Source organism: Cyphomyrmex costatus, unplaced genomic scaffold, assembly GCF_001594065.2.
Source record: "Cyphomyrmex costatus isolate MS0001 unplaced genomic scaffold, Ccosl1.0 scaffold1053, whole genome shotgun sequence".
Lineage (NCBI taxonomy): Eukaryota > Metazoa > Arthropoda > Insecta > Hymenoptera > Formicidae > Cyphomyrmex > Cyphomyrmex costatus.
Window position 1 is genome coordinate 432,247 of NW_017275012.1, and position 26,188 is coordinate 458,434.

General features: G+C 37.7%; 1 protein-coding gene across 1 annotated transcript in view; it reads right to left on the minus strand.

The window, feature by feature from the left end:
- Window positions 1-16,886, minus strand: part of SIFR (SIFamide receptor) — a 40,028-nt gene extending 23,142 nt beyond the window's left edge. The window contains exon 1 of the mRNA XM_018541048.1: window positions 16,331-16,886. Coding sequence (XP_018396550.1) covers window positions 16,331-16,886 — 556 coding nt within the window. The remainder of the gene's footprint in view (window positions 1-16,330) is intronic.
- Window positions 16,887-26,188: the final 9,302 nt, after the last annotated feature.

A 26,188-nucleotide genomic window follows, 5' to 3' on the forward strand; every position in this document is an offset into this window, starting at 1 on the left:
CTACCACGAACTAAAAAGTTCGTGGTAGATCCAATGTAGTTTCAGAGTCATTTCTACATTTCACTACTACAGAAAATATGCAATATATAATTTTGATGAAATTTAAAAATAGAATATTTTACTTTTTTTTGCATCCGCTATGTGTTGGATTCGCTTTGATGATTCTTACGTTTCCATATTTTTAGCCATACAAAAAATGTTTTCAAACAGTTAAAATGGATATTTCTTTTCTCAAGAAAAATTAAACGTAAACCAATTAAGCGACTAATATATTGTGTTGTTACAACTTTTTCGAATCAGTATTTTTCACGTAGCAAGTTCGCTAACAGAAAAAATACGAAGATCAAATGCAGAGCTGAACATAGAACGAGTAGAGAACAAGGCAGTAACATTTTATTAGTTAAATCCATCTCTTCTAAATTTCATTAAGCAAGTTGTTGTAGAAAAAAAAAGGAGGAAAGAATGACCGAAAATTATGGCTAACAAGCAAATGAACCACAAATAAATCCGAGATCTAATATACTTCATTCCCAACACAGCATCGTGAGCTTTCTTTTAATAAAAGTTCCTCTTAATGAAACATCGCGCGAATTTACGTTTTTTTCTCAACACTCATGATGTAACGTATCCCGTATCCTGTCTCTGCTAAGTAACGCTTAACGGTGGATGCTTTGAGAAATTTGACCAACTTTTTCCTCAACGGAAATGGCGACAAAAGGCGCTGCTTAATGAAATTTTCTTTGACATCACATTCACAAATACAAGTCTTGAATCAATTCTATTATAAAATAATGTTTATTTTTAATTAATTTAAAAATATAATAGTTTCATTATTTGTGTTCTGGATCAGTAAGAATTTAAATCTTCGTCAAATGCATTTAAAATTATTAAATAAATTCTATCTAATATTAAAAATATTATTTTATTATATGTTTCGCTTATCAAAATTTCGTGAAAAGGTATCCTATTTGACCACTTATAAAAATTATTATTATTCTAATTGATACTTTATTGATATTTTATAATTTAAACAAATTCTAAATTAACCAAAGAATCTCTTTTTAAGAAAACATGCGGTGATTTTAAGCTCTTAAAGTATTGTATATAATAACATTGGAAAATTTTTCTCGCAAGTAACTTGCGCTGCAAAGTTGTTATCCGGCAGTGTGATATGCTAATCGGATTGCCACGCTATAGGTGCTGAATAAGTTATATGACCCATACAAAGCATAAGTACTTACAAATCATAAGTAAAAAAAAAGAATACGCTTAATTAATTATTCCAAAACTACCATATTATATATACCATATATAATGCTCAAATATTTTTACTAAAAAAATTGGAGTAAATTATTTTTAAGTACAAAAAATCTGAAGTAATGTAGACATCTGACGTGATACAAGAAAAGTCTTTATTTATACCAATTTAATTAAATATTGAAATATGGCAGCATTTGACAATTTCTGGCACATTAAATCACAGATCAATAATCACAAAAAAAAGGTAAAAGTGCAAACAAAAACAAATTGATAGAAAGAAGAAAAGAACGAATAGATATCACCGAACTTTAAGATTATCCAATTCAGATATTCGCCGCCATTATATGCAGTTTGCGAATTCCATTATAATTTCTCACAAAGCACCATCAGCAATTTCTACAGATTGCTTGTCGAGAAGCCATTGATGTAGATGAGAACGTATCAATCATAAATGAACTGATAATAACGATCGACAGTTAAGTAGTAGCAAATGTTTAAAAAACCACAAGAAAAAGATTAAAATTTTTTAAATTTATAATTATTCAAAATCTTGATTTATTTTATCACTAAAATAATTGTCGACATAAGTAAATTATTAATGATCGATTCTATAAGCAAATAAATCTCATGTATAAATAAAACCAGTTAAAATATTGTCCTTTCTAATTATAAAAGAAATGTCTTCTTTCCTTTTTTTACTCGTACTCATTAACTCTTATGTCTCTATATTTTGATTGTCCTCGATTTTTCAGTACTACTTAGAAATTTGAGATATCGATCGGCGATGTGGTTTTTTTAAAGCGATGACAGTCAGTTGTATTAATAACGGTACGTTAATCTGAAGGAACGATATATTTGTAGAAAAATGCATGAATAACGGATAAAGGCACGCTCTCTCGAGGGATTCAAACCTAGGGTTTTGATCTAGATTCGCTGGGCGCGAGCGCGAGGTTTCGGTGTTGTAGCAGCCTGTATGTAGGGCAGCTTGGTGTGTTAAACCATCCCGCGTACTGCGACTGCGTGAGACCTCTCTTCGGGACACTGCCCCGGTTTCGAATGCCTTCAAGGTCTCGCTGGCGTGGCAACGCGACACGATCCCTCCCGCACTCGCCGTAGCCAGGTGCTAGGATGCACTGGAAGCGGTAGCATCGCTCCTCTACCGTGGGTTAATCGAGTTCTCTACCATCCGCGCGTCGCCGTTTCTCGACATTTTTTCCAACATGACATGAACGACGAAGTTTTGAATATATGTTGACACGCGACGTCGAATGGCTCGACGTTGAATGAAAAAACGTTTATGCATGATTGATGGCGAATCACTGCGAAAGCGGATACCCTCCGTATTGCATGATAAACTGGGCCAACAAACAGTCAACAATGTACCGAGTTTAATTATGTATCAAACTTTTAATTGTATAATTATGTCACTAGATATATGCATCCCTTTGTCTTTTCTTTCTTTTTTTCCTCTCTTTACCATCGATCCGCCTAATATCCAAACGATGTCACGTTTCTTCTTTTCATTTATAGATTCCTCGAACAACTTGGACTTTGCCCTCAATGTAAATTTGATCGAACCTTTTATCTCGTATTTTCTGAGCGTCTGTTCAATATTGAATATCTTAGAAATTAAATTTGAGCATTAAAATTCCGAATCGTTCTCAAAAGAATTTGAGAAAATTCTTAAACGTTAAATGGCTAAAGAAAAAAAAGAAAAATCGACGGTAATCTATTTCGACGCCAATTGTACAAGAAACGAAACCATCGAAATGAAGTATCTTCAGCGCCTGGTTGCGTTTCATTGTGCGTCCTCGTATCGACATCTCACATGCTGCGATTTGGCCTTCGCCTAAGCGCAAGCATCCCCGATTACAACACCCAGCATATATACTCTACCCCTTCTTCTCCACCCCCAACCCTGATTTATCTCCGGGTCACTAATTCCTACATGTTCATTATTCGCGACGCTGAGACGCGTAATCCAGAATCGTACTCCAAGTACAATCGAATTCTACGTGTAACGTACCTATACCGATGGACGAGCGCGCGTAGTCTTCTTTCGAAATTGAACAAATATTAATTTATAGTGTATAATAGCTTAGCTCGTGTGTATATGCCGAGTGAAAAGTTGACGAGAGGAGGGGGAAGGGGGGGGGGTACGCAACGAAACGAGCGAGGGAGGTAGTGACCTAGTACAAGTGGCCGAGATGCATGACCCGAATACCGGCACTGTACAGGTGTGCGCCGGCGGTTTGTCCCACTGGCCTCTACCCTCTTCGGGAGTACAAAGTGACTTCAAACACGCCGTCGTCGTCGCGAGGTCAAGAAAAGAGGCACGAAGTCCTGAGGGATGCGCGAACAAGAAACAACCATCGATCCTTCGCCTGATATCGAATTTAAGATCCTACTACGGAAATTAAGCACGGAAAAGTGTCTGTTGATAGGGTCAACCTCCGACGCTCGCAATGATGAGGTGGCATCGACCTCTATCCTATATCGGGTATACAGCCTATTATGTAACTAAAGCAGTTCACATCAAGATTATAGCTGGCTATAATCTCAATGACAATATGTGGACGTGTAGATTTATCATGCACGTCTCTGGTCATGACATCGATACTTAGAATGTACAAGAATAAACCACTTTGTTAATATTATATTACTTAATTGTTTCATGTATTGTATTAGAATTGCAAAATTATCAATTTAAATTGAAATCTACTCGGAGAAAGAAAAACGGAAGATCTGCACTTTTGAATTTTCGAACTAATAATTCTTGACTGTTCAATTAATAGTAGTATTTAGTAAGATTTCGGAATGTGACTTATTTGAAATATAACTTATATTATTGTCCACATAACTCACCAATTTACATAACGTGACATGCATGCATATTTTCAACATTTTTTTGAATGAAATTTTTACTCTAAGTCAAAATTGAGTCAAACTTGAAAAACAGTAGCTCAATTTTCAATCTGTGAGAGTGAGATTCATTCTAAAAGTTTTGGAGAGTTTCTTACCAGAAATACAATTTATCGGCACCATTATCTCTGATTACATTAGCTAGATGCTTAAAATGTACAAGAATAAACCAATTGCTGTATTAACGTTATATTTAATTATTTTATGTATTATGTTAATAATAAAAGAATTATCAATATAATAAATTCAACCTGTACTCTTTTCAGAGAGAGAGAGAGAGAGAGAGAGAGAGGAGAAGAGACCACATTGAAATTTTCCAATTAATATTTCTTTAATCATTTGATTAAATGTAATAGTATTTCGTAAGATTTTGGGATATAACTTATTTTGTCATGAAACTCACAGACTTGTAACGTGATATGTTACATCCGTATATTACCAAAAACGCAGTCTATCGGCGCCGCACCATCCCCGATTACATTGGCTAGATTTATATTCGTCCTTGGCAAGCAGTTCGCAACTCACGCGCGTCTCCCGACGAATTTCCGGATAATAGTTCCCGCAAAGTCAATGTCGCAAGTTACGAATTGTCGGAAGCACGGCGTTGTCTCGGCGCTTGTTTGAGGCTGACACCGCGTGACAGCCTAGCGCTAGGCGGGCGGATGCACCCACGTATGTACGTCTTTGGCTCTTGTAGACGTCCACGGAAACAGTAAGTTAGTGACTGCAATCGGGATGCACAAGGAGGCGGAGCACGCCTCAGTGGAACCGCGACGAGATCCGCTTCCGCGGAGTTTGCAATGCAACCGTAAAGTACCGGGATAACATATGTCACGCGAAATTGCTTACGGAGATCTCGATCAACTCTATAAAGTGTCGAAAGAGACCATCAAATCAGAAGATATCAACCACATCAATTGTGATAGTAATCTAAGTCAGAGATGTATCGTTGTAATAACTCTACCCTGAATGGGACAGCTTCTAAATGAATATAGGAAGTCGTTAAATTCGCGTTCTTGAAACGCTCAGTCCGAGGCTTTTACTGCGCGGTCTTTTCAGCCCCCGTTTTCGCCGAAATTTTGTTACAATACTCCACGTGATGTATGTCAGCTGTCTATCTCCGAAAGACTTACAAAGGAGCGCATATAAATCGCACATATTTTTCTCGTGAATCTAAGTAAACGTGCGTTATATTCCTTGAAGAATCAGACCACCGCTGATTCCACTGGCTACGACACGAGTTGAACGCATTTATCACCGTGATGATGATTACCGTGCAGTATGCAATGAAATATCACGTTGCATATCGCGTCTAATACCGAAAGCGCAACCAGATAACTTCGACTGCTTTCCTTTTAAAAGATAAAAGTATCATTGTATCCTCGTTATTAATTTAATGTCGAAAAGGATAGAACTAGTCGATCGTGTCTACTGAAAGGAAAGCCAGGCTTCGTAAAGTCGGCGAAAATGTTTGACTGCGACGATACATTAGAGGCAATGAAAATTAATAGGCCACCGCATATTATATATGGACACACGAACCTATCTGTCTACACCAAGACCAAACTGTGCAGATATCCGCTCGTCTGACCTAAATACGTAATTATCTTTTCGCGTGGCACAACCTTGAACGGACCAAATCTGAACTGGGCCATGTCTCTGTCTACCAGGTTCACTTCCAGCGAGTCGTCTGCTCGGTCATCCGCGGCTTTTTGCACCAATGGTTCAAGAAACTCGGGAATATCGGAATGGGAAGTGAAACTGTTTCTACCAAATCGATTTCTAGCTTTGCGAATAAAAGTAATCCTTTATTTCGAAGGTACAGGATAATCGAACTGACAGAAACGTTCAAGGATGATGACATGTCGAAGAAACGTGGATAATTCGTTCGGTGGAAGAAAGTAGCGAAAAGTATTGCGAATACAGTAGGCTATCGCTTGCACAAAAAGAACGAAAAAAAAAAGGCACACGTCGTCGGCTAATCGCCTTCGGGTAAACTCCCTGCCCATCCAGCGATCGCCCCTCTGCCGCCACCCTCCAACCCCCATCAAGTGGGACGCCGACCTAGTTAGCTCACCTGTAGACACGGTGCCAACACACCCGTATCACCGGATGCAGGTCTGCCGGCGCGGTGTGGCGCGGTCGCGGCATACAATATCGCCGTGTAGATATACGCGTAATTTTATTTCGTGCAATCCTGCGGCACGCAACACGCGAATCCTTCGCTAATAAAACACGTTGCGAATTTCTTCCTTATTACGACGTAACCGACCCCGCCAATAAACCCTCGCACGCGGTCGATCACATTTCTTTGGGGTCACGCCTTTGCAACGGCGAAATCGGACAAACGGGGTTCACGTCTTCTCGCATTGTAAGGCCTCGTTACTGAAGAAATCCGACAGAAGTAATCCGATCGATCGTTCCAGCTTAAATCGCGAACGCAATAAATCGATATTAATCTAACGAAATGTCATCATTGTCAATTATCGTTGATGTGAGATCGTGTCTTCGGGGGATTTCTGCGATCTCTCTCCGAAATCACATTCATCGGATGCACCGCGGCGTACGGTATACGCAAGACGAAGAATAGATGCGCGCGGGTAGTCGAGACGATGGGTCGCGAACGGGGTCGAAGTCGAGGGGTTGGAGTGCGATCGGCCGATGTAGGCCAGGCGAGAGTGTTGGCCCCTTTTGCCTTGACACGAATACAGGTTGTATGGATCTCGGTTTGGGTCAGCTTATCGGTGTGTTGCTGCACTTTTCAAATTCTATGAAGCGGACAAGATGTGTGTGCAAGAATTCAAAAGACGGAGACAATCGAGTCGGCCATAATTCGTAATATATGTATCGGGAAGATCGTTACGCCACGTTCTCAGAGAAAAATACGTAAGACGCGACAGATATTCGTACAATCGCCGAATGAGCGAAGGATGTCCTGCGATTTTCGATCCACCCTCGAAGATTACCTTGAGTCTGTCTTATATCCTGGTTTATCAAATTAATTTCCGCGAATCCTTGAAATCCCGATGCAGGATTAGGAAAGATTATTGGAAAGCTGCGAATTTATACCGCGCTGGAATTAACAATAGAAGATTAACAAGCAACTACTCTATATAACCAAACAAATTCACTTTTGATATTCTCAATAGCTCTCGCTTTACACAATTTTGGCACTGGTTTATGTCGAGACCAGCAATATACGGCTCTTCTCCAATATAAACATCAATGCATAAACTTGTGAATTTTCGTGAATAAAATAAAATGATGTATATCCACACACATAAATTATATAGACAACTCTTTTACAGTCAAGGTAATCGCAGTTTATTTCGCATTGTTATGTATACATGAGATTATCGATGCAATTTATATAACTCGATATGCACAAAGTGCCCCAATATGATATACATATACAAGAAATATCTCGGAGAACATCTAATTTTAATTTCAAAGTTAAATTTACCACTGAATTCTGATTTTTCTTAGAGAAAATTTCGACGGATCTTATTCGCATTTTATGTACAAATAGGACATAGGTTTCGTCTCTTTTTTTTTAATTGAACAATACTTAGCAAGTATTCTGACGTAATTATTCGCTATTAGTTACCTCAATAACAAAGTCCTGCATTAAGACACGGCTGAAGTAAATCTTACTTGATATTCATTGAAATTCACCTGACCTAAATCTCATTCCGCCTAAAGTCTTTTGTTTGCAATCGCCTACAGATTATATTTTGGGCAATTTAATTTAAGAAAAAACGAGATTACTTCAAGAATTCATCGAATATTCAAAAGAACGAAATTATAGAATCATTTTGTTACAAAGTGTTGTGGCAAATTTATATTTCTTTTGTTGAGGAGAAAACCAAACTTTGGCAAATCAAGTTTTACAATAGAAAAATCCTCGACGTATCAAATATATGAATATGCGAATCTTTCTCATGTTCATAAAAACTCAATATTACAATAATATTAAAATAATATTAACATTAATTTATGTTGCTACCGAAATTAAATAGAGGAATACTTGGATAAGATGGCATCTTTAAAATATAGAAAACAACTTAAATTTTTGTTATCTTGATGACAAATAAAGATTTTTTTTTTATTTTAAAGGTTTTACCCAAGACTTTATCCTAAAGTTGAGAATTTTCCATTTCACACCTAATGTTTCTGAGAACACACCTCGCATGATTCACTGTATTAACTTCAGATGTTTTACGATATCGCGCATTGTCCGCTTAATAGCGCGTTTGTATGTAATTATACGGCGCCCCGATGGCGACATTCGCGCTCGTATTCGATTACAAGACGATACCAATTGTGTACATATACACCGTGCTGGATCTACGTGTCCCAGCTGAGGAAACATCGTGACGTTGTTTCTCATTTTCTTACATTTGTCGCGTTCGTTCAGCCGGAAATCCCGTCGAGGCCGCGACAAATTCTCGCTTCGCGCAAGAGGAGAAAATAGACAAGAACAGCATAAATCAACTTTTGTCTCTCGATGCATTTCCATCCTGATGCATTACAGCTGTTCTCGTTGGATAAACATCATTCGAAATAACATTGCATCTCCCAACTTCGTCATATTCTTGCTATTAACAACAGCCATTACGTAAATAGAGACATTGAACGAGAGTGACATTTTTACAGTCACCTTTTCCTTTTACATCAATCCGATATGTGGGTTTTACAAACCTTGGTCAATTCCGATACATAACGTTTTACAAACCTTGATCAATTCATAGCATTATTTATTATATATCATAAATTAATTTTAGAAAGAGTACAATAAAAGTATCAATAAAATATTTGTACAATAAATATCTCGATTTAATTTTAACCAAACCTTCATTTATTAACAACATTAATTAGCGAAACCTAATTTTAGTTCGTTTAAAAGCAGACCAGTCGATAATGACACAATTTTGTACAGCATATATTCTTCATTCAGCCTTGTATTTTAACAGCAAAACCTCAATTTATTAATAGTACAGTTTATAAAGAAACTCGTTTTATTTCATTTCACAAATATAAGTATTCAACGCAACGTGATACTGCAATCTGTATAGAAAAGTTTTTGTGCTAATCGACAAGTATAGCTACCAATTACATCATAGGCTGAGAAAGTAGACAATTGTGGCGACAGTAAAACCCGCAAACAACAGGGAAAATAACCGGTAAATAAGCAAACAAAGTTGATCGAGGAATCTTTGAAACACTTAATCGTAAATCGATGACGTTATTGCAGCGTTCGACATTGGTTGAATTATCAACAAGGCAAATGGTATCAGTGACGGGATATCGAAGACAACGCTCAACTTTTCAATGCTTCTTTATAAAAAAAAGAACTCTTTTATGTAAATACTTCTAAATCAAAAAGCAAATAGATACTTCGAAGCATAAAATTCCTAATTTCTATGATAAATATTGTGATTGCTAATAAGACCACCGATAGACAAAAATAATTGAAATAATTTATTGCATTCAAAATAATGCATTACTTCTGCATCTCCAAATTGAAATAAAAATATGTACTTTTGTACAACATATATGAATCGCATTGAAATGCTGTTGTGCAATTTTATTGATTGCATATTTAATAAAATAAAACATTTATATTTTATATTGAAAAGTAATGGTAGATTACGTGAACGAATCAAAGAATGTCTATTTTAAAAAACCTATTTTATCTCTTTTGCTTGCAGATTTATAATTTAAGTAACCTATTTTTCTCTATATTTAAAGTCGAGTTACATTATAGTCTATGCGTTTTTTCTGCTTCTTGCAAATCTATAATTGAAGTAACCTCATTTTCCCTCATAAATTCATAATTGAAGTAATTCTATTTTTAATGTTGATACGATTGGACGATCGCACAAACATTTAATATTCGGAAACGAGGATTCGAAGTCAAACGCGAAGGATATCCGTGACTCGGAAGGGGAGCAGGTCGCGGGCTTTTGCGGATTTCTACTAAATGACGTTGATGAATAGTAAAAGTTACTAATAGACGCTACGCACGGATGGCGCGAAAATGGTATTTGGGAGAGGATTTGAGCACGGAATAAAAGAAAAGATCGAACCGGAAGCCGGCGCGCGGAGAGCCGACGAGCTCTAGTTTCCGACGGGGTGAGAGAGCCCCGTGTAAGGGAGGTGCGGGAGGCGGTCACTTCGGGGCGTTCACCCTGTGCCGCACACATACCACGCACACGCTCGCAGCCAGCGATACAGCGTCTCTGTGTGGACTACTCGGATGTGTCTGTATACGTGTGTGGTACAACACTATCTAGAACGCTGCGCGTTCGACAACATTCGCGAAATGCCTCCGTCCTTTGTGGTCGCCACATCAAACCAGACTCGACATACTTTACGATAGTCTTGTACGGAAGATAAAGAGTTTAGCTGCGCATAGCGCGTCCGACCGGAAGAGCTGTGATACGTTAGCTGAGCTATTTAAATTTGACGAAAATAATTCAAATATCTTATACATATATGATAGAATGATATTTTGCACCCCATATTTCGTGCCAATGCTTGAGAATTAATCGATACAGCGTGGAAATTAAAACTAGTGAGTAGGGAATGCAAAAAGGAAGCCATTGATCCTCACTACATCGCCGTGTCGCGGTGTATTGGCGCATCTCCGTTGCAATACAAACAAAAAGCGACTTGAGCAAAATTTATGCCGAGCGAATTTCAGTGCGGCCGTGATTTATCGGCTTACCGACGAGAGACCTTAAATCCAGTCGCGCGATGTTGCTTGTTACCGAAAAACATTTCGTCCGCAACAAGATAGGCACAAGAAGGTGTGGGCGTTGATTAACGATAGCGGGGTTTTGTATCACCGCTTTATTAGAACTATTTGTAACTCGGGACTTTGTGAGAGGCGCACGTTGAAGAGAGCACTTGCCACTTTGCAGCCACTTCGGAAAAACGACCCGGTTTGGGTGCTCCGGTAAGACTTTCATGTTTCTCTCTTCACCGTGACCCGAAGCATAATTAATGATACTCACGTTATAGAATTAATGTTAAGGCAACCGATTTACTTATGTCGAGACACTTGCCCATCCAAGGTCATAAAAGCGTGATTTACGGCAAAGATAGATGAAAACCACCTTCATGATGATAGATCAATCGATAAGGACTGTCAATCGTTCTTTCTTTGCTAGATATAACCGCAGAACACACGGACAATAATATCCCGAGCTTAGCGTTTAACATACATTCCTAGAAAGTGGAGCATTGCTTAAACGAGGTATTATTCAATATTGGATAGAGAGATACAAATACAGTTCATAAGAAAATAGGTTTTAAAAAAAAATGGTTCGATATTCAGATTGCAATTACATTTTTTAAATAGCATTTAACTAATTTATAAGGCGGGAGTGTCCTCCACGCCTCGCGAGTAATGAAGGGTTATAATAAGCGATAATGAAACAAGATGGTGCTAAATGGGGCCACGTTAAATAACAATACTGTAATTTTTTTCGAGCGGACACGAAGATCATTCTATTATAATGTTTTATTCGTTCGAGGTTATTTGCGGTATTTGGCAAATGTGATTTTATTTACGTTGAGCTCGCGGTTTGGTGATGTGGTGATCGGCTTTGAAAGCAAGTAATTCGATTTACCGTGTCATTAGTCCAAAATCCCCAGATCGCTGCCAATTTCCATGTCAAAGCGAACGGAAAACAGCTCTTCTCACCGTGCGGAAACGCACGTGTGAGAAGGTATGCGCACATTAACACACGTGATTTTATAAACATCATAAACATGTCATAAATATGTTAATATTATATAGATATTCCAAAGACATTCTTGACAAGAAACACTTAAATATTCACGTAAAGAATAAACCGCGAGCATTAACTACCGTTTAATTGGCTCAAAGTAGCCTTTATCTTTGCCTTCGTAAAATGTGAACGCTTGTCAGGCGTTAATAGTTAATTACTCATCATTGTTATCTTTTCTTTATACATTTTTGTATAACGCAATAGATATATCTATAACATATAAACATAATGCATTTGTTCAATAAATTTATTAATTATTAAACCTGTTATTTATGAAGTCTACATAGAAAAACGATTTGAACGGTACGGAAGTACAAATTTAGATATTAAATAGATCTGACAATTATTGAACCTGCAAAATAATTATGGAGAACGTTTATGCGTTGATGATAATGTTGTAACAAGTTTTGGCATTCAACTATACTCAGCGCTTGCCCGTCCTACATATGTATAATTATTTTGATAATGCAACAATTTCACATCTATATTTAGCTAATTTTGAAATATTTTAGTAAACTTCGTTCTTTCCGTGTTTTGTAAGAAGCAACCACATCTCGGTTATTAATTCCTATTTCAAGTGTTAGTCTCCCATGAGAAGTCTAATTTCCGTAGACATTTTTTTAAACGCACACGTACAGATCTGTCGCGTCCGCCCTGTAAATCGCTCCGCTCAATAAAGTACGCAGGGGAGCGAAAATTAAACGTGGCTCTCATAGAAACGAGATTGCTTCTCGAGAGAAAGCTCTCACAGCCAACGGAGTCTCTCATCCGGAGGCGAACGAACGACTTTCACCGAAGTGACCCGCGCCATCGGCTTTATCGATAACGACCTATTGTCGAGGGGCACAGTCACATTCTACTTTTCGTCCCGTAAATAATCGACGAGCGGTAGTAATAGCGACACAAGCGACCAACAGTATAGTGACGATAAACTGAACTGGGATCGATAGCGCGAAATTCGTTGCATATTCCGCGAACGAAAACGAAATCGGCGCGTTAACACGCCGTCATTCCCACCCAGGATGCAAGATGCATCGGATGTATGTATACATATACACGTCGCGTGCGCACGATGATCGTGAATTCTCAATGAGAAATGGGGACACCTCCTTTAGTGATGCCTTCGATCATGTGGTTAATATACCTGCGTTAAGCAGTGAAAGCCGCCAGCTTTGTAACTATTGTAAAATTCTTTAAAGTTATACATTTAAAAAAACTAAGAGCAAAAACAAATTATATTAAATCGTAATTACACTACCGGTTACGGTTGCCGGTTAACGATTCTATTTTAATTAATAAAATAGAAGGATGCAGCCAATTAACTGCATCCGTGATTGGTTAAAATATAACCGTTAACCGGGAATCTGTATAGTGTGATTACGGTTTAATATGATTTGTTTTTGCTCTTAGTTTCTAACGGAATCTAAATGAATAAACTAATCATATTAAAGAATTTAATAAGAGCTGCGTGAAGCTGTTTTCTCAACTGAACGCAGCCAATGATTAGCTCTATAGATAAAAAATTCGATAAAAAGGTGATATTTTATTTTTGATATTTTATCACTCAAAGCGCATCACTAATAATTTGAAAGTTCCACCAAGTACTTGTTTTTCGTTAAATCATGTAAATCGCTTATATCTTGCAAAAACACGCGTTTCTAAAATTTATAAATTTATCTAGACAGACTTGCACAGCCGCATTATCCAATAAAGCATGAAGAATATACCAATACTGCATTCTTTTACATTTGACTGATTAAATTTTCTGCTCGTTGTGTGCGGTCATGCAGACTTATTTGAATAGGCTTTCAGCGTATTGGGAAAAATAAAATCGGGCCAACACAGACCTCCAAAGGACGTTCGGAGAAGAAAATTAAGAAAAAACGGAGCTGCTTTTGCTGAGAGCTACCAATGCAAACGAAAATATCTTCGATATTTTCGATGGCAGCCGCCTTCGCCAGGTCCATCCTCTATTACAGGAATACATAAGGCTCGCGATACACAAGACGACTAGCTTTAATCGTGGATTAATTGAATGGGCGTGATAGCGAACCCCCAGCGTTGCGGCGCCTGCTTCGAGATAGCCGGGAGAATCTGACGGGCCTAATAGCGCATTCCCGGTAACTGCCGATAAAACGGCATGTCGTCGATAGGAAACGAAATACGATCGTAAAAACACGCTTTTACGTTCACGTTTACGATTGCGCGCCTTAAGATCGTGCGCTTCGCTATACCGTAATTATGCAAATATACTGTGCAGCGCGTGGCCACGTATAGACAGGTGGCTTCTACGTTCATAAACTTGATGACGATCGGTAACAGAACGTAATGCCGTTGATTGCGCATTTCCAAAGGACTTTACAAGTTTCGAAAATAAAACACAGAAAAAATGAAAAATTTGAAAAATAGAGAGAGATTACATTTTTTCTAAATTCTTTAAAGTCTTATTCTAAAAAATGAAAAGATAGCTCAATTTTCAATCTTTGAGAATGAGATTTAACTCTTCAGAGTGGGATTCACTCTGAAAGTTTTAGAGAGGGAATCTATATGTATATTCAGATAATAATTTATATATAATATACATTATATACCATATATTATATATGATATTTATATTAATATGTACATTATACATATATTACATACATTATTTTATATATGTGAATATATGTGTATGTATGTATATGTGTGTATGTATGTATTGACGCGCAATTGGCAAATATACGCTGTAAGATAAGTCTGGCAAGGGCAGGAAGGCGTTCCCGCACGATTGGCCATACGTACGTCGTATTCAGTTTACGTGACACACGTTGTGTGGTATTAAAATTGCAAATGTCTCTATACTTTTAAATACGCACTTATATAAGCTAAAGATAAAACAAAACGCATTACATGGCAACATCATGTACAATCGGCAATAAAAGAACAAAAGCTCCAGAAAATTTCGACGTACAAGGACGAAGAAATAGCAACAGGAAATTAGCGCGGATACTATCAATCTAAAACTCCTTTAATAACTTATACTTGTTTTTCTTAGAAAATATTTTTACATTTTTAAACATCTCTTATAAAATTTATTCCAATTGCAGAAAATATTGTCAAAAATATATTTTATGTATAATCATGTCACATATGTGTGTTACATGAAATTATACATGGTATTATAGTAGTAATTTAATGGAATATTGTAATTAAATATCTAATATATTTAAATATTACGGTATTAATGCATCAATTTTTTCACAGTAGTTTACCGCTCGATCAAAGCGTGCAAAAAATGTGTTTTTATGATACTTATATCACGAGTTAATTGGAAGTTCGTATGCGATACGTAATCGCATACCGGCGATGCGTGCAAACCGCGCGATTTTCACGCACGTATTAACAGACGGAATTACACGAAGTTACGATCCGTTGATTTTCTAAAGATCGACAAAGCACGTGTCTTTTCTTGTGTCTTCTATCTACTCAAGCGTCAACCGCGTGATGCTGTTCGTGGAATTGCAAATATGCCGTTTGTTTGCTCAAATTGCGATCGGTGTCGTAAGTCTGCGATCTGTTTGCATTACTTCGGATTGGACATCCACTCTCGCTTATCGGTATAGTCGATACCATTCAACATAACATAACGTCTAAATTTGAACGCTATTCGTCCATTTTTCGCGCCCTCTCCATAATTCATGCTTCACGTCATTAACTCGGGCCGGGTGCTATTATCCAAGAACGAGCCGATTATTCGCGATCCGGCTGTCGGCTCATCGAGAATTGGAGAGTTGCCTCGAGTGCGAACAGCGGTAGAGGGAAAGAGAGAGAGAGAGAGAGAGACGCGAAAAGATCGATTTTACAGTAATACGAAAGGAATGCACCACCTTCCCACTCTGGCTCAGGACCAACCCCCTTATACACGACCTGGAAAGGGAGCGTTTGAAACGAAAATTTCACAACGTCAAATTAGAATTGTATGCATTGTGACGACCACTTAACTGCCCTTGAGAATCGCCCCTCTTCTAAATGGAGCGCACTTAGCGTTGGAGGGTAGCTCATAAATATTTTCGTTATGCTCGAAGGAACATTTCTTGCGCTTCACGTAGGAGTAAGAAATAATTCACAAGTTATCTCGCGATCAACGCTGATTAAATCTACCGACAAATGTAAAAAAAAAAAAAAAGACAATGCAATTTAAACAGTATAGAAATCAGATATATCGACGAGCTGAAAAGTAACATCGAAAAACGTTTATACATTTTTAAACCCACAAAAAAATACTAGAAATTTCTCTTTTCGCCGTAAATTTATTCAGCATTAAATAAAAACAATCCTTAAAGAAGAAGAAGTATGTTGATACTCACGGACAAATATGTTGCTCATCAATGTGGCCGGCAGACAGAAGACAATGACGAGCACGTCGGCCACCGCGAGATTGACGATGAAGAAATTCGTGACAGTCCGCATGCGGGGTGACCGGTACACCACGGCGATAACGCAACTATTGCCGATCAGACCAACTACGAAGACGACTACATACGCCACACAGTAGACCGCTGACATGGCCATGCTGTGCCTGTAAAATCGATCGGACGCGTGCTCGATCACCGATAGGTTCTTGCTGGCATTGAACAGGACTTGATCCTCCATAGTGGCATGCGGACTCGTCGCGATCGCTTCCGTGATCAGGTTGTTGAGATAATCACCCAGGTCGTCCCTCATCTGCAGCAGGGTGCCGGTACCCGGCGGCACGGTCGCGACTGTCGTGGCCGGCACGTTGCCGTTATTACTCCTGCGGCGCGTGTCGACGTCAAACTCCTCCGAATCCGGTAGTCTCAGGGACGCCATCTCCAGGAGGGGAGACGGTGGCTGCAGCATCGAGAACTTGAGCGTGTAATGACGGATTGACGTTTCGACCATTAGCCGAAACGCCCGAAACGCTAACGCAACGTACCGCCGTGGCCGCCGCCGTTTCTCCTCCTCGACGCGCTCGCCGTCGTGTCGACAACCCCGGCCAACCTCGACACCTACGCGACCTTCCGGTCGCGGTGAACGACGTCGTCTCGTTAGCTTTCACTCGATAGTTATAGACTTCTTCTATAGACTTCCTCGCACTCGGGCCATGCTCCAATCGGTGCCGACCGATCGGACTGACGAATGCGAGAAACTCGCGCGAATGATCGCGGCAACGATCGCTTGATCGTCCAAGACAATATCTCGGTGGAAGATGACTTCCGGTGCGATCGGATGGCAAGCTGTCGAAACCGGCATCGATTTCTCGGGGATCGCGAATATTTGCGCGCGTAGATTGGATGCTGCGGGATATACGCGCGGTCTATAGCCGAGCGCGTGTTCCACGTGTGCTAAAGTCCATCTGACCGGATCACCGGAGAGATGCGATCGAGGGTGAAAATTTGAAGTGGCGAGAGTCTAAAGTGATTCAGACTAAGTGATTCGTCGAATGAAGGGACGGGGGGGGGGGGGGGGGGGGGGGGGGGAGTAATCGAGGGATGATGAAAGAGTACGAATTATATGAAAAGGTGTATTTGCCGCGGCCGGGGATGCTGAGCGACTAATGAGCCTGCCTTAGAGGACGACCGCGAACTGCCGCGAGATGCACCCGTCGCGGCGAGCTGTCTGGCGATGCTCCACGACTGCGCAAGCGTTACATCCAGCGGCACATGCACCCGCATGCGAATGTGCTCGCGCACTACCCACTAGACACTGTGCGAGCAAAACTCGGGGAAAATAGGAAGAGAGTGTTGGCGCGACGATGACAGCGCGACGCGGCTGTTTCCGCATAGAGCGGTCGCGCGTGTCCATCCTCCTGTGCGTTCTGCCGAAATACGCGCGACGAATTCGTAAAATCCCCTCCGTTGGCAACGCTCGCATCGCCGACTCGGCGCCCCTGCGGAACTCCCCATCCCCCTTTCACCCCTTTAGCCAAATGTCGCCGAGCGATTTTGCCGCACGTTGTTCAAGTGCATCGTCCACGTTTATTGCTCTTATATCACACTTCGGATATTATATTTCAGAGCTAAGAAAACAGCTCGCACAAGACAATAATAAAGAGAAAACTGACCTCTTCAATCATAAATCGATTAGTAATATTAATGATGAAATAACATTAAATCCTGGATCCATAACGATGACATTTAGAAAGGAAAAAATATGAAATATTTATCTCAAAGTTATATAAATAGAATCTGAATAAAAGTAATAAAATAATTAACTAAATTGTAATTAAATTGTATATTGCTTGTGCAAAAGAATTTGTCAGCGAACAATATTTGGAAAAATCGTATGTACGGTAAAAAAGATACGCCAAGCGTATTGCATTCTTAATGAATTCGACACAATAAACTAAATTATTCAATTACAACAAATGAACAAGGATAGTAAAAAATTAGTATACTTTTTTTTTTTAAGAGATGTTCAACCTTTTTGGGCGTCCAATGCGTCGCAAAGTTGAATGTTCCATGAAAACGCACATATGCTCGAAACTTCCTGATGTGTCAGAACCAAAACTAAAATTGTGACCCGAGAGAGACACATTACGTTTGCATAGTTTTGACGCTGTCAACAAACACTGTTGCTGCAGTACTGACGTGAAGTCTGTGCCAAAAGTGGCTGTAACTCGGAAGAGACGCGTTTCATGAATGTTTTATGTCAGTCTGATGAATACGCTTTGAAAATAACACCCTTCTGTATTAACTAACAGTAAACTAAAAAAAAAATTTCTTCTGTTAAATTAATATTATTGTCTTTCTATGCAATATTAATATTTTTCTTAAGATTGTTAAGTACCTATTTTATAGTAAAACTAACTGGCAGTTAAAATGATTATAAAAATCGTAGATCGTCTAGAAACATGTATATATGTTTGATTAATCTCATGGGACTATTATAAAGAAGGTATACAGAAAATATGAGATAGCGGAGATATGTAATTTTAAAGGAATCTCACAACTCTTTCCATTGACGTTGAAATATTTCTGTAGCAGGTGTTCCTTATCTCGCGACGGAATTTCGTCGAATGAATCTCTCATGTTGGATATCTGTCTTCAAATGGCGACAAGTTTTGCTTTCTTTTCCTAAACGAAACAACTGTACAACACTTTCTTTAATTTATTTTATCATCACTTTGTTAACATGCACGTTAAGATTTTTTTCTGAAGAGGAGATCTACTTTATCAATTCTGTTACACAAACAGCAATTTTTTCCATTAATAAAATGTTTTTTAAATATTTTAGAACTTAAAATGTGTTTTTGTTCTTGATTTTAAATAAAAAAGAATATTAGATTTTGTAAATCATATCTTTCTTTTTTTTTCTGTAGAAAGTATAGACAAAATATAATTATTAAAAACAAAATGTGTAGTTCTAAATAAGTACTGACTCATTGATATCTCAACGTATATTCTGTTTTATTTTTCGGCTCAAAAATATACTGTAAATTTTCCTTATGTATCGGGTATTTATTAAAGCTCTAATGGAATTTTTACGCGAATCGTAACCGGAAAAACAACAATATTTTATATGACAATAAAATTACTAAGAGTTAAAAGTAAAGTTCTATTTTTTGTAAATTGTATCTTTAAATTGTATTATTTATGTGTTAATTGAAAATAAAAAATAAATAAATTTTTTAAAGGGGAGTAAAACCTCCAATTCATTCCCCTAGATATGTGCTCATGCATATTAAATTATTTATTATATTCTGAATTGTGTGCATTAATTTACATTTTTCAAAGTTAGCTTACAAAAGTTTGTTTATAAAAGTTTTATAGAAACTTTTCAATTATCTTGTGTTATGATAAAAATGATAAAAATGATAAAAGAAGTAACACGTTATATTGAAAAAACAAATAAATGTTTCTATGAAAGTGGAACACTTGGATCCAACACTTAATCATGATAGTTTTAACAACATATTGTGCTCCGTGAAATATTACGTGACGGGATTGTCACCATTCTTGAAAAGATTTTTTCTCAAGCAGTTTTTTGTTTATAAATAATATATTTTCTAATAGTCGTTATTCTCTTACGATTACAGATTTATAATATCTTTATCTCTTGAAAAATACGCACAAATAACAAAAGAAATCATGCCTCGATGGTAAATTAGCTGGTAATAACAGTTAATTTTTTATAATTGTTCAGATAATAGGACTTACATCAGTTTTAAAGAGCTTTTCTGGGTTGTGTGTTTAAAGAAAATGACTACGTAATAAATAAGTTTCAATCATTGATTCTGCTCAACTTCAGTAGTTTGTCTTTCTGAAGGATTTTATAATGTGTGTATTAAATAGATATTTATAATACATAGTAATATATATTATAATGTAGTATAATAAATTATAATAATGTATATTTATAATATTTTATACTTACAAGTTGATGTATTTATATTATGGTATTTATAAAAGTGTAGCATTTTTGCTTATGCTTTTATTATGCATTTCTTATCGCAATGGTCTTGTTTATTCTATTTCTGGCAGGTTAGTGTTACAACAAATAGCAGATGAGGGCATCTTTTTCTCCAATATCAGACACAGGCTATAAATAAATTTACAAAACAAGCGATACTTGACCTAGTGTAGAATATAGAGATTTTGATAGAAAATCGTCACATATAAAGTACTTACTGAAATATATACAGTGACGTACAAAGTTGATCGAGTGTTTTGAAAATTAGAAAAAATTGTATGTACTCAAAAGTTTATTATTTGATATAAAAAATAAAAATACATTATTTATAAAACTTTTATATAATGCAAGAATTATCTGAATTTACTCTACACATCTCTGATCTCGTTTTTTTTTCTTCGTTTTATATTAAACACTTTTGTGTAGTTTTTAAAAATTTTAATCAATTTTTTACGAGTAACTGTATTATCTTTTTTTGTTTTCATTGTAATTATTAATTTTTAATGTCTAATTAATCTTTTTTAAGATTATTCACATATCAGTTATTTCTTTAAATTCAACGAAACGTGTTTTTCGTCATATATCTACATATTGTATGAATCAAAAATAATCAAATGTTTGCTGGAAATGCATTCGCGACTAAGACGTGACATCAACCGTAAGATACATGGGTAAAATGTTACTATTACGACATAAATTTTGAAAAGGCAAAGGCGAGTATCCACTCTGTGTCGGTTCACTGTCAACGCGACGGATCAATTACGGCGCTGCGACGCACATTCGAGACAAATACAGCCGCACGTAGCCGTGTGTGCAGCTCCGATTAATCTCTTTCTCTCTTCAACTTGATCGTAATTTTCCCCATTCTCCTTCCTTTCTACATTACGTCATTCGTCTTGCGTCTCTCCATTCTTCAGCTTGATTTCGTTTACGTTTTTTTGCAGCGCGACGCCCACCGCCGTCGTCTTTCGCTGATTACGTAGGATCGTATGACTCCGGCGAAATTGCCCAAATTTCCGGTTTCTAGAACAACGTTACTGCGAGTGACAGTTAAGCGGCTAATTGAATCGTATTTCCAAGGACACTCGGTGAAACGAATTGTCCAAACGAAATTTTCTTTAATCTTACTCTTGTTGTGCAACCAGTGGTTATCAAACGTTTGTCAGCCGAAATTTGCTAAAAAGATTCTCCTATCCTTCCTGCAGTGTTTGAAATTATCGATAATAACACGATTATCTGACAATTCAATTAAAATCTCGATTAGTCCCTTCCCTACTATAATTTACCAAGTTTCATCATACCTGGTTTATTCTCATCATTTACTCATATGTCCCCTATTAAAAGTTAATGTAAAATTCTTCTCGTTAAAATTGCGCCAACAATGTCTGTTTTTATTAGTTCATAGTTTATATATATATGTATAATATATAATCCAATAATAAATTTAAATAATATTAATCTTAAAAATTTTTGCACATTGGAATAATTTTTTCTTAGCGAGAATTTAAACGACGATTGTTTATTTTTATTTTTATTTATATATAAATGATTTATGTTTGGTAAATTAAATTTTATATTTAAGCTTGATATTTGATAAATTAATTTTATAAGTTTGAGAACATTAATATTTACTTTAAATTAGAGGAAATAGATTTCTATTATCTAATTGCATTCATAAAACTAGAAAAGGTCAGTTTCCAAAAGTTCAATCTAAGCAAATAAAAATAATAACTTTATTCTCGTATATACAAAATAAAATAATAATTCGGTTTTGTTTAAAATAATAATTAAAATAATTGTGATAAAATCATTTTAAAATGGCAATATAAATAAATATAATCAAATATTAATAAAACGCAAAAATGTTTTGTAAACAAGAGCATTTTTTACATTTCATTAATCTTCTATTTAACATTAGAGAACCTCTTTTGTCATATGGCAAAGAAACACAAATTAGCTAGCGACGAGTAATTTCCATCCTTTTTATATCATATTTCACGTTTATTGCCGAAAAAAAATAGCTATCTGTATTACATTCTTAATATACTCGTAGCCATCCTATAGAGGAAAATAATTTCGCAGAATGAAGTGCGAGAGGAAGAAAAATATCAATGTCTAAAGTCACAATGCAACGTCAATATAGCCGGCTGTCATTCTCCCCCTCGTATCGGGCTTCGTAACTCCTGTCAAAATAGCTGCCTTATATTTCGCTATATTATACTCTCGTGTGCCTGCGGTTCTACACGACTGAGATTACCTTCCTTATCCGCGCACAAGATTGCAAGCTGTATCGCGAAGTAGCGGATGGATGATTGGGACAATCATGGGACGGGAGAAAGCACAACGCGAAAACTTCGAGGAACGGATCATAAATTCCGAGCCGTTGCTGATGGATCCAACTGCAGTACACGACGCAGGCTCGAATATCGACTTGTTTTACTGGCGAACGCCAGTGGAAAAAGTTAAATGATCTCCCGGAGAGCCACCTCGTCGGCAGTGCGCGGAGTTCCCGGGACCCAGCCGATATATAAACGTAATCGTACGAAAAGGATTTCCAAAGTGGCGCAATGGAAAACTGCATTATTGGCGAGCTCGGTTAAGACCCGGATTCGGACTCGTGAGCGTTTTCGAAAGCCAACGTTGGGCGGATCCTTGAGCTTCTCTTCGGAGGACGATAATTTTCCATCACGCTAAACGGAAATCTGGAGATCCGACCGTGTTGAATTTATCGCCGGATTGTCTCACAGGGAGAGCGAGAACGAAGGAGATAAAGAGAGAGAAGATCCGTAGAGAGGATTCGAGATTATCGGATCACAATTATTATTGACGATACCGCATCGGTTATCTTTAGGTGACTGCAGGTAACCCGATCGATTTACATCTTTTTAAAACAGCATCATTAGTGGTGCGTGTCTTATCGATCGAAACACATTAAATCGTGAAAGCGCGAATACGAATGTAATCGCGTCCGAAATTCTGCGGTATTTTTCGGGATACTTGGACGCAGTGCGGAGAGGGCGAGAGAGAATTATCGGTATCCCCCTCCCCCCTTCCTACCCTGCCCGCTTATATCACCCGCTCTTCTTCCCTCGCTGCAATCCACTTTCATCTCCGTCGCTATTATCCGGGCGAGAATCTCAAAAGAGACTGTTCAGAACTCGCTGGCGATCTGGGCGACGATCTCTTTCCCTCGGCACACAATGAGACAAGGACGGTCCCTTCGTTAGTACAAACTATATATAGGTGACTCGCGCCCGCCGAGAAGGACGGGTTCCTTTTTGTCCTCGTCGAGAAGCGCACGGCGCTCATTCCACGCATCTTCTTAGCCATCGGTGAAAAATTGCACTTTGAAAATTCGTTTGCTTCGTGTTCTCATTCATTTTCATTCTTTTCTTCTTTCTCTCAATTTTACTCCATCCGAAGTGTCCTTCGCACGCGCTTTCGCGACTTTATATTCTCCCGCCTGCGACTTTCGCAGCCGTGGGGAATTCGCGAATTAATCGCCTGTGGCAAAACTATCGCGGAAGAATTTCGGGCAATTTTAAACCAACATTCCCCGTGTAGACTTCAGGAATCGCTTGATTGAAGATGGTTCCCATCGTCGTTTTTCTCATACGAGAAACTCGATGGACCTTTAATCGGCGTAGGAGGGCTATGGACAAGGTCATCGTATGATACACAATCTGTAACCTTCGGCGTGATATTAGGCAACCGAACTGCGTGTAATCGAGCGATCGAGTTTCGGGTTGCGGCTGCTGGCTGCTACATCATGCTGCTTCACGTGCACCTAATAGCCGCCCGGCTTTAATACATACGATTGAATATGCGAATTAGCTCGCCTTGACGCCCAAAGCACGAAACAAGTCATTTATTTTCCCATGGATCGATACTTAAGAGTCTCTGAGAGTTCATCGGGCGCTTTCCGGATGCGAGACAGCGGGTGTTGGCTACTCGAGATGCATTTCCACCTAAGTGTACCGTATATTCATAATATAACGCGTTGTGCGGGGAGATACTAATGCTACGAACGTGCTTGTACAAGAATGAGTTTTCTTTGCAGCAAAGCGAGATAAATTTCATTGCAGTGGCAAAATTATATGTAAACTATTCTCTTTATCTCTGTTTTAATCAGAATTTACTTAAACCCTATCTTTACTTTAAAGACTTGACAGAGAGTCAAATTGCTTGAAACTTTTGATAATCTTTTATGACAAAATGAATCAATGTATAAAAGTAAAGTTTTGAGCCATTTTGTGCAACAAATAAATTTTTTCATTGACAAATATTTATATAAATATACACACTCCATTTCTTTTTTTTTTTTTTATCATTTTGCAGTGATATCTCTCCATAATCCGATTATGGCAAATATAACTAGAAATCTTCAGCTTATCACTACGGAGTAAACTTCTGCAGAAAAAACTCAATTTTTCAATTTTTTATACTAAAAAATCAATAATTAACGCAATAGCAAAGGAGAAGAGTGACAAATCTTCCCATCCAAAGTTGTGATTAAATGAAAGAAAAGCAGAAAATGAGTTGAGGATTCCAAAGCAGAATCGGAGGTCACGGCCTTGTTCAACGACTGACTGCCAGACCGCGCCGTTTCATCAACTGGGCCCCTACGAGAGAACATTATTCAAATACTTGAGTGAAATATTAGATACCTAATCCCATGCCACGCGCATCACAGAATCCTTCCCACTTTTTCTGTCGGAATCCGTGATTTCTGTCCTCTCGAGATACGCGGCATCTCCCATATATCGTCGATATACTGTCTCTGGATCCTCCCAGCCGAGGTCGAGATTGTCAACGTTAATCGGTGACCTTTTAAACCGTTGATCGATAACATAATTTGATTCAGCTAGTGCGCTCGATCGAGCGCTCAAAACTTATTTACCGAACGTATTAGACACTTGGAGAACGTTCCTCTGGACCCGCAGCCGTGTTTAGCCCGATTATAATAAATATCTATAATATATTATAAAATTTACATATATAAATAAATCAATTGTAAAAATAAAATAACTAAAAAAGATAATTGTTGAGAAAATGTGACATTTATAAAACGATATTGATTATTTATTTTGGTGGAATTAAACTTTACTTAGTGTAATTACGCAAAAAGTTGATGATATTGTGATTACTGAGAGAGAACGTTCTTGCAACAGACCGTCTTTCCTGTAAATGATATTGATTAATTGTTCTTGCCGCGAAAGGCAAAGGGAGAACATTTTTGTCGCGTTTTAAAAACGGGTATGGATAGACAATCGTCCATCATCTAAAGCAAATCGTAATAAAAAGGCGATCAAAAACGACTTTACTCGCGCTGGAAATATTATCAATAATTTACAGCGTTCTCTCGATATTTCCCTTTAAAGAGGAATTAATAACGCTCCTGCGCGCTGATTTGATTTATCGTAATTAAAACACCCACCCTGATTTAATTAAGTGGAGAAATTCCTCAGACATCGGGAAGGACTTTGAGAGGAATTGCGGGATATCGGCATTTTGACGAGTCTTCGAAGGTCAGGTTTGACGACGGCCGTGATTGCATCCGTGAATGCACTGCAGCTATTTCAACCTACTAAAAAAAGCTATAATTATAGCATACAAAATTTTAATTAAATAGTTTAACTTTGCAAGATCTCCTACAATACTATAAGATGAAGTAAATATGTATTTAAACAAGTTTTAAAACTAAAGCATCATATATCATATTCTATTTTTCAAAAAAAAAGTTACCCACATAGAAATTGTCCAAAATAATCCCAATTACAGTATAGATTATA